The sequence below is a fragment of the Lathamus discolor genome, chromosome 2 (assembly GCF_037157495.1).
Source record: "Lathamus discolor isolate bLatDis1 chromosome 2, bLatDis1.hap1, whole genome shotgun sequence".
Lineage (NCBI taxonomy): Eukaryota > Metazoa > Chordata > Aves > Psittaciformes > Psittacidae > Lathamus > Lathamus discolor.
This window is the reverse complement of record NC_088885.1, coordinates 5,149,465-5,165,006: the sequence shown is the minus strand read 5'-3', so window position 1 is coordinate 5,165,006 and position 15,542 is coordinate 5,149,465. Positions and strand designations below refer to the sequence as shown.

At 43.3% G+C, this 15,542-nt stretch overlaps 1 protein-coding gene across 7 annotated transcripts in view; it reads left to right on the top strand.

Annotated features, from left to right (window-relative positions):
* TMEM108 (transmembrane protein 108) overlaps positions 1-15,542 on the top strand; it is a 254,374-nt gene that overhangs the window by 159,661 nt on the left and 79,171 nt on the right. For all 7 annotated transcript variants that reach the window (XM_065665572.1, XM_065665574.1, XM_065665575.1 and 4 more), the window contains one exon: positions 8,827-8,908. In XM_065665572.1, the coding sequence (XP_065521644.1) occupies positions 8,869-8,908 (40 nt within the window). In that variant the 5' untranslated portion in view covers positions 8,827-8,868. The remainder of the gene's footprint in view (positions 1-8,826; positions 8,909-15,542) is intronic.

The window sequence follows — 15,542 nt, the reverse complement described above, 5'->3', positions numbered from 1 at the left end:
AGGGAACAGTTTAACACAGCTGCAGAGAAGTTAACCCCATAAACTCTGAGATTGCTGTAGCTGGACAAAGCACTGGGTGGGATTCCTTTGTACAGATGTCACCATCCTCAGTGTCAGTGTTATGAGCTGGAATCCACAGCGGACCTTTAGCCTACTGAAACTCAATGGAGAGAAACTGCCCCACATAAGGGATGGGTCTCTTCCTTCCATCAGAGGTGGTTTATAGAGGTCACAAGCACCCGGCTTCAGAGGGGACAATCTGCTTGCTGTCTACAGAGGGAGTAAATCAAATGTCCGCATCCACGTTGTGGATGCCCTCAGGCCAATGGGATGCTGTGGGAGATGTAGGAAAAACATGCCATAACAAGAGTGACGTGCAAATTGAGCTTGTTTCTATGTCCGTTCCCTGCAGTGATTGACATGAAAGAATAAGGCATATTTTCTTTATTTTCCTAGCAGTTATAGAGGTATCTTAACTAGTGCAGTTTTGTGTGCCACGAAGGTCTTTTAGCAGGAGAGCTTCCAATGGTTCCAAAGTTTTCCTGTCGAAGAGCAGACAATTTGCACTGCTTGATGCTTCCTGGGCACAGTGCAGAGTGTGAAATGTTCATCATAAACTTGGTGTGATGTGAAAAGATTTTCTTTGGGTCTGCTCCAATAAGACCCATAAAGAAAACTTTGGAAAATTGCGCAACTTCATCTTAAATCCGTCATTTTTCATATTGTTACGTGCACCGAAGTTGCGTCATCAAAGATAAGTTTCAAATGGCCTTTAGGAACTGGAAAGAAGTAACTCTGAAGGAAATAGTTATGTAGCTAGACCTTAACATATTATTATGAGTTTTCCAGTGGAAGTAAATTGACAAAGCACATAGTCACCAGTGTGAGATTTCCTGACAGCAATTCGAATGGCTCAAGGTGTTTGTTGTATCTCATATTATTGTGAGGTAATAGAGATTTTCATGTTATTCAAGCGGCAGAAGTTACTTCCTCCAGCTGGAAACATGGCACCGTGGCACTGAAAAGAGAAGAAGCCATTTTCAACAACAGGAGACAGATGGGAACCCACAAGCCCTTCTGCAGCAATCGGTTTGTTGTAAAGTAAGGGTGTCTAATGGCATCTTGTAGCGCCTTAAAATGAACCAGCGTTAGGTTACTGCAGATAATAGGCACTGACCTGTGGGACTGTCATTCAGCTTTCATCTCTAATAACTTGATAACAGGAACCAGATGGTGAATTAATTTGGAACTAATTGGCAGGAGGGGAAAAGATTTTTTTTATGTGTGGTAAAACTGCAACAAAACAATACCTAACTAGTAAGCTGCATAGCTTAAGTCATGGTGTAGGGGGAGAGTGGAGCAAAGGTACTTCTATTACATAAATGCTACTGCGTCTGAATTCAACAATATAAAGGTTTTAAAATGCACACAGGGGTCTTTTTCCTTCCCACCCCTAATGCATATGACCGACCAAATTCTAATTATCCTTACAGCTAAGTCAGTTTGATGCTTAGGCAGATGGTAGCTCCTCAGAGCTCCACAGAGATTAAAGATGAAAAGGAGAGGCTTCTTCTTACCTTCTTACTCTACAACTAGACAGACATACACACACACACACACAGGGTCATGTCTGTGCACTCGTGGGAACAAGAAGCAAACAGGGCAATTGATGTTTAGACTTCTGTCCCACTGGCGCTGCCTCCAGAAGTATTTGCTAATGGTGTATAATTAGGAACAAAATCAAGAAATGAAGTCCCTTGCACTATAAATCGAGTGTGAAGGATGCTCAACAGCCCAGTGCTTTATAGTTGTTCTGATCTCCATCTCTGGGACTTCTCAGTTGAAACCATGTGATGCAGAGAGAAGAGATGCTTTGGGGTTGTTTTTTTCCTGGATGGAGTGAGATTCTCTGTTTCTAAATCCATGTGACAGAGGATGTAAGTCTTGTCTATGAAGAAAAGCATAGTACTAGCTCTGGTTCAGCTCCTACCTGACTATTCCTTATGCACATATGACAGGTGTACACAATGCCAGCATTGTTCTGATCAGCTGTGATATCCTAAGGGTAGATCCTATCCTTTGGAGAACTTAGGAAAGGGAAAGGTGTACGCTTCTGTGGATAATTATGGAAGTAGATGTGAATTGCTCTTAAATCTGCAAAGACGGATTCATTCCAAAGGGTACTGAAAGTGCTAAGGGCAAGGGGGAAATAACTATCAGAAATGCTGCGCTCAGGATGCTCTAAAGGAAGATGTTAATGGTGGTTTGCATGTTCCACGCCATGGGAAATAAATCACAGCAGACAGTGTGGCACATGTTGAACAAGAACACAGAATTCCTGCTCTGAGCTGTCTTATTACTGCAAATTAATTGTGTTTTCATTAGCATCCCCTAAAGCTTCTGGGGACATCGGTTTTGCAAAAGAGCAGCCGGGTTGTGGAAGTAGGCCACTGAATTAAGAAGCGGACTTGGAAACACAACGTCGCCCTTAACCCCTGTGTAGTTGAGGCACACTTCAATTGCCCTCAAAGTGACTAACCTGTGAGAAGCAGCGGGTGAAGGCCTTGGTGGTGGAATTTACACTGGGAGAGTAAGTCCTGGGGGCAGTCACAGCTCTCTGAGTTGTGAGAAGGCTCTACTCTTGCGGTCTTGTAAGGCATTCGTTGAACATCATGGGACAGCATGATATAGAAAGGATCAAGGCTGTGTTTGCTTCCCTGGGGATTCAACAGTGATTGAAGATGGAAGAACTTCTGGGTGCGTCTTTTCCTCTTTGCGGAAGCAGGAATGATATAGTTGGAAACTGTCAGTGATGCAGCTTTTTCTTCTTTCCAGCATGATCAGTAGAGGAGTCAGAAATCATTGACAAAGTTTGGGTGCTTTATGTGATGGAAGTAGCCTGTCTTTGGCTTGTCCCTTCTTTTGATTACTGTTTTTTCAGCTGCTTTATTTCATTCTCCTGGTTTCTCTTAGACCAGCTCACAAAGAACAAGGATTGTCCATTGACTGTTAGCTTTGCCTCAATGCTCACCTTCTATTCTCCTCCATTTCTTCTTTAATTCAAGGCACCATAAGGAATTTTTATTCCCATCAGACATAATGAATGGCTGGGAGCTGTCAGCTCTTTTGGACTCTTTTGTCTTCTATTCATCATTATGTCTTCATTGTCCTCTTTAATGTAGCTGCAACGTTGAGGAGATCACTTACTGTGAAAGACAATATTGCTACCCATCCAGAGGGATTTCACACATCTATTCATCATCCTGTGTAAGATAAACTATACGTGAAATATTGTGCACTAAAAAGTGTCCATTTCAGACACCGAATGCTTAGCTAATGCTTTCGCACAAAGGGTAGGCGTGTGACACATTTTCTGCAAACAAATCTCCACAAACATACCTGTTGAAGATGGATGGGTCTTTCTAGACTGAAGTTGATTTGAGTACAAACTGGAAACTGGCTTTATAGAGAAAGAACACCCCAAAGTCAGAATTAGGCCTTTATTTATAGAATTATAGAATCACGGAATGGTTTGGGTTGGAAAGGATCTTAAGATCATCCAGCTTCAACCCCCTGCCATGGGCAGGGACCCCTCACACCAGACCGGGTTGCTCCAAGTTCCATCCAACCTGGCCTTGAACACTGCCAGGGATGGGGCAGCCACAGCTTCTCTGGGCACCCTGTGCCAGCGCCTCAGCACCCTCACAGGGAAGAGCTTCTGCCTTAGATCTAACCTGAACTTCCCCTGGTTCAGTCTGAACCCATCACCCCTTGTCCTATCGCTACAGTCCCTGATGCAGAGTCCCTCTCCAGCATCCTTGTAGCCCCCTTCAGACACTGGAAGCTGCTCTGAGGTCTCCACACAGCTTCTCTTCTCCAGGCTGAACAGCCCCAATGTTCTCAGCCTGTCTTCATACAGGAGGTGCTCCAGCCCCTGAGCATCCTCGTGGCCTCCTCTGGACTTGCTCCAACAGCTCCGTGTCCTTCTGATGTTGAGGACACCAGAGCTGCACACAGTGCTGCAAGTGGGGTCTCAGAAGAGCAGAGCAGAGGGGCAGGATCCCCTCCCTTTGCCTGCTGCTCACGCTGCTTTTGATGCAGCCCAGGATAAGGTTGGCTCTCTTGGCTGCAAGCGCACACTGCCTGGTTTTCAGAGGAGAGGCAGCAGGTGTTCAGGCTAATTGGGAATATACCCATTTACTTGGAGTCTTAAATATGGATCTAGGAAATCAAGGTTAAGAGTATTTTATTTTTTTTTAATCTTAATCAGAGATGCGGTATATTTATACTATAAAGCTCCCTCAAGTATGCAGGGTGGCTTCGCAAGCAGTGAAGCACAGTATGTTTTGCAATTAGGATTTTGGAGAAGTATAATCCCAAGAAAACTCCAGGAAGTGTTAAGGAATAGAGTAAGACCGAAAAGGATGCAAATCTCAGGTACTCGGGTTGGGTTTTGGATTATTAAACTTTAAAACCCTTTTTCCCAATCTTTTTGTCGTTGGGTTTTTTTTTTTTTCCAGGACCATTTCTGTTTCTGCTCACTTTTCGTATCTTTTTCTTGTTGTAAGTGGCAGTCTGTGTATTTAAAAGACATTGTGATACTCTGGTTTTACATTAACCAGGGTCAGGAACTGGCTCTGTGTGTGCATTTCCCATCTGCGTGGGCACAACTCTGCTGAACTGTTAGTGCCTAGAAATGCTTGCTCAGATGCAGAAAACACGGGTTGGTGAACGGGAGCTCTCGCAGCTACCAGCCACTCAGTGTGTCACCTTTCTTGCTGGTGATAAATAAATGCATTTATCACAGAACCTGCAAAGGATTTGTGTAAGATAAAGGCTGCAAAACCCAAGTACTTCCAGGCAAAGAACTTTGGGATTAGGTGTTCCTGTATGGCCGTGCGGTAGTACTGATGGCTGGACATGGATTGATACTTGAAAGGAGGTTTCCTCTGCAGCTTTTCAAGCACTTGACCATGAAACTTCACTTTCTCTTGTTAGAGTTGTAATCACAGGATCCCACACTGGTTTGGGTTGGAAAGGACCTTAAGATCATCCAGTTCCAACCCCCTGCCATGGGCAGGGACACCTTGCACTTAACCGTGTCACCCAAGACTCCATCTAACCTGGCCTTGAGCACTGCCAGGGATTATAGAGGATTTTGCATGACTGAACTGTGATTGGAAGCTGCTGAAATTAGTATTAGTGTTGAAACTGTGGCAGCTTCAGGAGCTGTTATATGCAGTCGATGTATATTTGTTATAAAATAATAAGAATAATGATAAAAAATAATAAATGGCCCTTTGTTGCCATTTCTCAAAAATGTCATGGTAGTAAGTGATTGGGAGGTAAAATGGCAGATGAAATTTGTTTCTGATAATTGCAAAGTCGCACATGTAAAAAACAATCTCATGTCTACATAGCTGAGGATGGACTCCAGATGAGCTATTGCCACTCAGGAAGCTCTAGGCAACAGTGGAGTAACGCTCAGCAGCACTTACAAAGAAGAGAATCATAGGCAGAATTGAGAACAGACTAGAGAAGAAGCAGGAAGCATCACTGTCCTATATCATGAGGATCACGAGGATGATCAGGGACTGGAGCACCTCCCATATGAAGACAGGCTGAGGAAGTTGGGGCTGTTCAGCCTGGAGAAGAGAAGGCTGCGTGGGGACCTCAGAGCAGCCTTCCAGTACCTGAAGGGGGCCTATAGGGATGCTGGGGAGGGACTCTTCATCAGGGACTGTAGTGACAGGACAAGGGGTAACGGGTTAAAACTTAAACAGGGGAAGTTTAGATTGGATATAAAGAGGAAATTCTTTCCTGTTAGGGTGGTGAGGCACTGGAATGGGTTGCCCAGGGAGGTTGTGAGTGCTCCATCCCTGGCAGTGTGCAAGGCCAGGTTGGACAGAGCCTTGGGTGGGATGGTTTAGTGTGAGGTGTCCCTGCCCATGGCAGGGGGGTTGGAACTGGACCTTAAGGTCCTTTCCAACCCAAACCATTCTATGATTCTATATGAAATTCCAACACACCCAAGTTTTGATGGCTGCATATAATTTTGTTCCCAGCTCCTCAGGTCTGAACTAGAAGGGAAATGCGCAGCTTAATGCATGATAATTATCTGACATAGGGTGTATCTTCTATATGAAAGAAATAAAACCCCAAGAATTCCTCAGCTTGAAAAAGGTTCTGAATGATCTAATAAAGACTAAAATTGTGTATGACATGGAAGACATAAGTAAGGAATAATTACTGTCAACTTAAAAACCGGAGCAGCTCACATACTGTATTCAGCTCAGGGTTGCTGCAAATAGAGCAAGCTGTGCCAGGGTGTAAGGATTACTTATATTGTTTCACATTATTTCCCTGTGGTCCTGCTAACAGCTGAAGTTAAGGACAGGGTAATGGGCTCACTGAGCTTTCACTGGGTAGGGGCAGCACTGGTTCCTCTGTTCTTGTGTCAGATCTTGATTCAGCCACTTAATGGGCTGGTTCATCTGCCTGAGCTTTGTGAAGCTCATTGATAGCTTGATAGTCATTGCAAGCATTCTTTGGAAAACCATCACTGGTTGTGATTTTGGCCTCCAAAGGTATACAAATAAATATCATAAAATGTCTCTTGCCATAAAATACCTGTAAAATAAATCCTTGGTTTCTATGCATTTCCTGTACACAAGAAGTAAGCTATTAAAAAAATACAGCTAGTTTAACTGTGATATTTCCACCCATGTTTAAATTTAAACCAGTTGGACTAGACCGTCATTGTAGATCCATTCCAACTGGAATATTCTATTCTATTAACTGTAAGTCATACTGAGGACTTTGAAGAAATAGGGAGGTTGTAAACCCATGGCAACATTTGATTTATCCCTCTTCTCAAAGTTGTCTATGTATGATTTTATGGCCACGTAGTTAAAACCGTAAGTCTTCCAACTGAGGGCAATAGAACCTAGTGAAAGTTTTCCACTGCTAATCTTTGTTTCTTTCCCCATATGCACACACTATTTCCTATTTCTTAGCACAGGCTAAATTGCCCTAAAAGTCCTATCTAAGCAAATATATCTGCAAAAGCATGTCATTTATTTTAGCCACAATGCCAGAATCTATAAACAAATGCCGTTATACATTCTTGGTATTATTAATATGGAAATGGAAGAGAAATATGAAGAAAATGGGGTTCACAGCCAAAAACTGTATCACATCGCAGTTGCCAAGCACAGTTCAAATTATACAAAGTAAATAATGTGAATTTGGGGTTGCAGTTTCAGAGTCCCCTTTTTTCCCCATTGTCCTTTTATGACTTCAGAGGGGTCAGGGCTTATATATCCTGTTTTGACACAAATTTCAAGGCAGAGTCCTTGCGTATGTGGGATCTCCACATTGTTGGTGGCGTATCTGGTTCTTGTCCTTTCCTGCGTATATTTCTTATTAATATGTTAATGGATGCTAAACATAGACTTTTTGTATATGCATTTTTGGAAAGTGCTGTAAAAGACTGTACGATGTCTATTTATGCATGAAGACTATATAAAGCAGACATATTTGCTGCGTCTGCTTTGTTGTTTGGTAAACCTTAAGGAGAAAGAGGAGACCAGGAGCCCCTCAGCAAGTCTGCTGCTCAGACAATGGCATGAGTGATTCTGATTTTCATTTAAACATAGTAAGTTAATTCATAGAATCACAGAATGGTTTGGGTTGGAAAGGACCTCAAGATCATTCAGTTCCAACCCCCTGCCATGGGCAGGGACACCTCACACTAAGCCATGCCACCCAAAGCTCTGTCCAGCCTGGCCTTGAGGGTTCGTTGAGGGTTGCTTTCATTTAGGAGAACACACCTGGCAAATCCTGACATTTCTGCAGGTTACACAAATGTTTTTAAGGTCCAATTTTAAATGCAAAGGAAAGCGTGAGAGAACCAAAAGCCACATTTGTGTACCTGAATTTCCATATCTAATAACTTCACAAAACCCTAGCATCTTTTGTTACAGAACTCAGGCGAGAGGAGTCTTGATCCTTTTGAGGCTTCCCCAGAGAAGTCAAACATGGTTCTGTTTTCACAAACTGTTCATCATTTATTCAGTTCAAAGGTGTTATTTATTCATTTTACTTGTTTATTTTGTGTCTTCATGATTGCATTTTAAATAGGCTCTGAAAGATTTCTATGAGGGCATGTTCAAATGACTCAGAAATGTCCCCAGGAGTTCGGAAGATGAAATTATGTTGTCCTGAAAACTAGAGGCCACATTAAATGTTGTTAGTGACTCCCCAGGTGGGAAAAGGTGGGATGGTCGGATATTTTTGCTATATCCCATTTTCAGACAGTTACAAGAGTTATGAGATTCCCACCTCCACCAAGGTAGGTGAACACCACTTTAGGAGAACACAAAGAGGGTTCTCCAGTTGCTCCAGCTCTAGCTTTCAGCCCAGGCAGCTGCTGGGGTAGGCCAGGAGGTGATGAGCTGGCTACCGTGATGCTAACAGTTGCCAGGACAAAGCTGCATTTGCTCCTCCACTGAGGACCCTTTCTCCAGACTACAAAGACTCTTGTGATACTGATTTTATCAAGTCAGAGGCACAGGTGAAAGTAATCCTCAGTGTGTGTATTTTGCATAGTCTTGAGAATTCTTCCCCTTTTTGGCCATAACTCTGCCCTTCACTGCCAATCTGTTGGAGAATTAATGCAAGCAAAGCTCACTTAGGCAATTTCCCATTGCTCATCAATACCATTTTCTTGTGAAGGTTCATGTTATTTTGTGATCAATAGGGTATAACAATAGGATGTGTCTTCTGTCATAAATCATTTTCTTCTCCTTTTGGTTTTTTGGACAGAATCATGAATAAACTGGCGGACCAGCAGGACCACATGATACCATGAAGAGAAGCTTACAGGTCCTCTATTGCCAACTGTTTAGTAAGTAAATGCTGATTTGTCTTTCTGTAAGAAAGGAACTATTCAAATCCTTACATATTTATGCAGGGCACGGTTCAGGGAGATACTTAACCATGTGCCTTGCTTCAGGTACCTGGAGAACCATATGGAAGTTAAATGACCTTGTTAACTGAGATATTTGAAGATGTATTTAAAAACCAGGTCGAACTACCAGCTGATTCTGCAGAGTTGTACAAGAGAAGTGATTTGCTGTGCCTTGGGACTGCGAGATGTAGAAACAGAGGATGGTGGGTGGAAGAAATAACATAATGGGGTTTGTCTAGTTCTCGGTAGACAAAAGGAATCCATCCCGCTTGGCGCATCTGGTGATGGTCTCAGTATCTATGTATGAGAGAGGGAAGCTCCAGACTCATGCAGACCTAAATCCTGTGTCACTTCCTGAGATGACTACTTTCTTTTTATTAAGTTTTGGCTTAGCATACATGGAATGATTAATGCAAGGACCATTGCTTTTCTTGGCATGTGTGAAAAGTAAATGTAACAAATATTTTAGGCACTGTTAGAGAAATCTAGTTAATACCATATCTTGGCTTTACTTACTGCCATCATGATATAACACAGGAGATTGTTTTGCTCTGTTAGATTGACTAGTGTTCCTATTCTTACTTAGAGCTTCTCCTATAACATAGGAGAAACTCAGCTTTGTCTTCATGGCATCTGAGGGGAGATTCTGGAGGTGCACCCAAGGTTGTTTTGCTCTCATGAGCATAGAGCTAGGCCAGATGTGCCTACACAACCTTTGATGTGCCCAGAGCACACCTTTGGCTCCAGAGGCTGGCTCCCTGGCTGGGGTGCAATGAGGGAAGAGTTCCTCAGGGAGGACTCTCTAAACAGAAGCCCACTGACAGCACTGGGGGCTGTGGTAGTTTCGCAGTAGCTGAGGAGCCAGAGTACTTTGTCTCATGTTTTACGTGTTGAATAGTTAACTTATTTCTATATTGATCTCAGTTGCTGGACCAACATTAGGTTAATTGTAAAGAAAATACTAAACTAAATACAGAAATACCTTTCTAGCAAGATGGTAGGGAAAAAGGAAGTTATACTCCACATCCAACCTGTGGCGGTGTTGGGTCTTTCTGTACATTTTTAATACCATGCTTCCCTGCTTGGCATCATTCCCCATTGCTATCCCTGCTGCTTTAAATGACTTTGTTTTTCAAGGTAGTATGTAGAAGATCTAGACAGAATATAGAGAAACACTGAAATGGAAGAGGGAGAGATTAAGCAAATTATACACGCACACATATACGTAGTGTGAAGAAGAAACAATCGTGTGAACTCCGTGCTGTAATTTGGGAAGATGGATTCGGAACATATTGTTTTTACTGACAGATAAACAAACTGCTTTATTTCCAAGTGCAGCCAAACTGTGTATGGAATGTAGTTATCGTTAACAAATGCAACAGCTAAAGCTATAGAAGAGATATTTGGGGCATCTGGAATGATTTTTTTCTCACTTGGCTGGTTTGTAAGAAGCCTATGGCAAGATCCACCAAGTTACTTAATTCCTATTTAATCAGTTTTCTTTCAGATACCCTCTAGGTGTGTTACTTAAGCTCACTTTTCCCCCAGTTTCACTGCAGTGCTAAAAACAGTCTCCAGAGAGTGCATTCTGAAACCAAGGAAGAGGAAATGACTTTGATGTACTTCCTGTAACTGTACTTGATGCTATAAGACCGGCCTGCAGCATGGTCTTACTTGTTTCATTTGCACAAAAGAGGGAAAATTGCTGTGACTACGCAGAAAACACCCAAACCTTCAGAGAGGAAGTATCAGGAGAGGGTGTTCTTCTTCAGGCTGATTCACCAGTGTCCTGTATGTGCTCACCTTCCTCATCTGCTGCTGCAATAAGGGGGTCCATGGTGCTGCCTCTCTGATGGGGCAGCATTTTCATCTTGTCTGCTGTGTTGTGAGTGATCAGTTGAGGCTTAGGGCTATAGAGAAGTGCCCTTGTACATGAGTCGAAAATGAGGGTGGCTTGAATAGAGCATTGGTGGGTTTTGTAGCAACAGCAATCATCTGGAGAGACAAAGCTCTGTGTGTGTTTGTGTGACCGTGCCTGTGGCTAAGAAATGTAGGAAGAAGCAGTTTAATCTCCAAACTGGTGTGTCGTTACGGGGCTTGACACGTCTTGGTTCAGTCCCTGGACCAGGAGTGGCTGCACTCATCCGGTATTCATTTCCACCTCTTCACTTGAGCTGTGTTTAGCTGTGTCTGTGCAGTGCCTGACAGTAGGACCCTCACACTTACAAGGATTGCTTGGCTTTGGGGCTACAAGAGAAGACTTACATAGATACTTGCCTGATATACAGACTAGTGAGATTTGTTAACTGTACCTTTAAAAGTCAGGGCCATACCTAAGTAAGATTAAATGTGGCATACGTATTTTCGTCTTTTTGTGTGTGAATTCTAGCTGAGTTATGTAATCAGTCTGTTGCCATCCATATTCTTCTGCTGTGCTTTCCAAAAAGAGCATATTCCACCCGTTTATGCTGATCAAGAATAGTATGTGTGAAAATGGCACTAGCAGCAGCTGCTCTTTTGAATATGGCTGTATCTGGCTTGAATCTGATCCCAGTTGTAAAGAGGTAGACTTTGTAAAAACTGCAGTGCTACATTTGGGACAGGGGCTCTGGGTGATGCTATTTTACCTCTTGTCTATTCGTAATTTATGAATAAGCAATTAAACATGTGATTTAACTGTAAAGAAGCAGTGCTTTCAAACTGTATCTTCAAAGAGCTTATTTAATCTGAAATCTCTCAGACCCTTTGAAGTCACTGGCTAGATTGAGCTGATGAGGACCAATTAAAGCAAAACATGTGTCCACAATTTGCTGCCATTTGTTCTAGGCGCATCTTTATGGATGAAGTTTGTTGCCTCCGCAATGATGAAGATGCAAATGCCTTTCCCATGAGGCTGAGCGATCTCCATCTTTTATAAAGACCTAATGTGATGATTTAAGCCCTCCAGCATGAGCCACAATATGTCTGCATTCTCTGTAAGAAAACATGAACGTTATAATTTACCATGCATGCACTGTTCGCTGCGGGCTTCCAAGTTGCATATAAACTAAGGGGGAATGTGGTAACTGGTGAAGCCCTTGGCACACAAGCTGTATACGAGGCTTTCTTCTTCACACATTTATTTTTCCTGAAGAATAGAAGGGCTTTTATTTGGTGTTTGCTTACAGCACTAGTGTCTGTGTGAGGACCTGTCACTAGAGCATAGATTCATAGAATAGTTAGGGTTGGAAAGGACCATAAGATCATCCAGTTCCAACCCCCCTGCCATGGGCAGGGACACCTCTCACTAAAGCATCTGGAAGTAAATGCCAGTCTGAGCGTTTCTTCATGCCATTATCACTTAGGTGCTCCCAAGCAGCACTCTCTCATCTCCAAGCTCTGGCACAATGCCCACTGCTACCAGTAGAAAGAGTCTCCTATGTACAGGCTTGCACCACTCTGCAGCAAGCTGAGCAAAACCGGTGGTGTCTGGCTGCGCCTTGTGACACAGGCTGGCACGCATCTTGTGTCCCCTTGCTGTGGAGGCAGCTCGCCTTCCTCGGGTTTAACTGGCAGCCTGGCTGCCTTTTGATTGTCTCTTCAGTGAACTCACCCTGCGCAAAGGTTAGGACAAGCCAGCGCTCCATTCGGGTCTGAAGTGAGTCCAAGAGCTCATCATAAGTGTTTGAGAAGTTGACAAAATTCCTCTTTTAGAGAAGACCCGATTCTCAGTGCCTTCTGAAAGGTGCTAAGCAGCATTATCTCTTAATGCCTATTGCCTCTAACAGGAACCAGCACCCACCAACTGCTGTTTCTATTGCCAAGTACTCTCTGTGGATAATTGCATGGTATTAATAAGATAGTATGCACCAATGGCTCTTTTGTACAATTATACATAGCTCGTGTGTAGCCATAGTGGGGAGGCATGGTAACAGTACAAAAAGTCTACTGCCAGAGGAAGAATAACCTGTTCTGTGTCCATAGCAGTAGATAAGACATGAAGAAATGCATTTATAGTGCAGGTAGCTTGACGTTAGACATCAGGCAAAAATGTATTAGGAGGTTAGGACACTGAAATGCTAGAACAGGCTAGTCAGGAGGATTTCAATGTGCCACTGAAGCACTGAGTGGAAAAACCCCATCTCTCAGAGGAGACAAAGGTCATCTAGATGATTTCAAAAGCTCCATCGCACCCTCTGATCCTGTGACCACTAGGTACTGTGTCCTTAGCGCAAATGAGCCTGCTTGCTTTGTCAGAGGGCTCTCAGCTTGCACAAGCCATATATAATTAATCCCTGCGGTAGAAACATAGCGCTGACATATGCTTAAAGGTACTGGGGATCACTTGATATAGATCAGCAGAGTCTCCTCCTGTCATTCACGAGGCCTCCTAGGGAGAAAAGGAGACAACATCTGTGTTGTTCTCTGTTAGGCTGGTAGGTGTTAGCTTGAGCAGAGAGAGCAGCAGGGAGCGGTTATCCAGCAACAGATTCCATCTGATTTGCTATAAAATTGGGCAGGTAAACAGCCTCTGGGTATGTTGCACGTAGAAAGCTTTTTGGGATACTCGCTGGGCTGGAGCATTTGTGTTGGAGAGTCACGTGGCTTGGTAACAGGCTGCCCATCGGGCAGCTCACAGCAAGCAGTCCATCAATGCTTGCTTTCCCCAGAATTCAATTAAAGGCTGTTGCTTCAGTTTGTCAGCAAAACCTTTGCCTTCTTGAAAGAAACTGCAGCCTCCTATTTTGTGATCCCTTCCTGGAAAACAGACCTTTTGAAAGAGAGCTTTACCAGCGAACCGATGCACTTGATAAAGGAACTAAACCCAGTATGCGTTTTCTGATCAGGTATAGGCTCCACTGTCCTTGATGTGCCCTTTAGTGAGATCTCAGCTGCACACACACACAAAACAGCATGTTCCCGCTCGCTGCCTGGCTGAGCACAACTGTGTGAAGCGGATGGCTCTTGTGATTCTAAGCCTGAGATTGTCCCCATGAACAGGTTGCAATGTTTAGTGTAGATTTGCTGCTTCCATGCACATTTTTGCCTTTAAAGACAAGAATTTCACAATTTCAGTTGAATTGCACAAACGCACAAGCTCATTGAAGAGTTTGAGATACGTGTTATTGGGGAGGGGATGTTCCACTTTGTTCTGCAGAGAGAAGATACAGATTTAGGACGTAGTAAGCCCCCCAAACAACTAGATATTGTGAATACTTCTCCACTGCCTCGTAGATTTGCTGAAACACAGGAAGATGTGGGACCTGGGACTGCAGAATTTCAGGTCATCGGTTAAGTCCTTGACACTGAATTTAGGATAAAAAGCCAACAGACAGTGATTATTATATTTGCTCTTTCTACAGGCAAGCAATTCATGCCTTTGCACATATCATTTGATCATCTGATTATGTTCCCTGCGTTAAGTACCTTCAATTTTATGCTTAGACTGGTACTATTTGCACAAGAACCCTCTAGATTTTTGAGAGTAAGTGATAACATAGATCACTTCCCAGTGCTTTTATTCATCAACCATTCACACACCAGTTGTGGGACGTTACGTCCATGAGCCTTATGCTAGAAACCCAGGAGATCTTACATAAATACATAGAGATATGGATGTTTACCCAACTTGGAAAATGCTGCAAGGGTTTGGTTTTGAAATTGGATTTGGTTTCGAAATTCCTTTCTGTCATGTTAAAGCAATAATTGGAGAGGTCAGAAATGAATCCGCAATATTATTTCCATCTTCCGTGGTGAATTATTTGTGGTTTGGACCTGAAGCAGTCCCCACTGTATGACAATGTGTCTGTCTAATCTTCTGGTTTAGATTCAGTATTGTTTGCCTCAAGCCTTGAGAGAGAGGTTTCAGAGGGAGAGTGAATAGGCAGCAGTACAAATTCGACTTTTCCCTATTTTCTCTTTCAACAGTCTATTCATCCATCTCTAATAGAAATGAAACTTCGGGAGCAAAGACGTAACAGGTTGTGCAATTTCATGTGTGTCTTTGAGACTCAGTGTCAAGTCAAGTGGAGGAAGAACTGTTGCTGATGTGCAAACAGGAGCCTAGCAACCATGAAATCTCAGTCCTGTTGAGTTCAGTGGTAGAACTCCCATTGACTTTAGTAGGATTGGGGGTTTATTCCCAGCTTTCATGTCCCCGCCTTGCTTTGATATGTTGCATTATAAAACAAGAATATCCTGTCAAACATTTATCTCCTTCCCCAAAGCCTTCTTTTCTTGCTGGTTGTGCCTACGAGACACTGGTATGTTTCGGGCAATGTGCTGATCAAGCCCTAATACAGCAAAAGCAGTTAAATATGTAAATAGAGCTCTTAGCACCAGGCAGATTGCTCCTACAGCAGCCAGTAGCCATAGGCTTGAATCACTCTTGGGCTGTGTTCCAGTAATTTGAAGGAAGAATTACTTCAAAGTAATTCAGAGTAAGTGTGAGCAGCAGGTCAAAGGAGGTGATCCTGCCCCTCTGCTCTGCTCTCCTGAGACCCCACTTGCAGCGCTGTGTGCAGTTCTGGTGTCCTCAGCATAAGAAGGACACGGAGCTGTTGGAGCAAGTCCAGAGGAGGCCACGAGGATG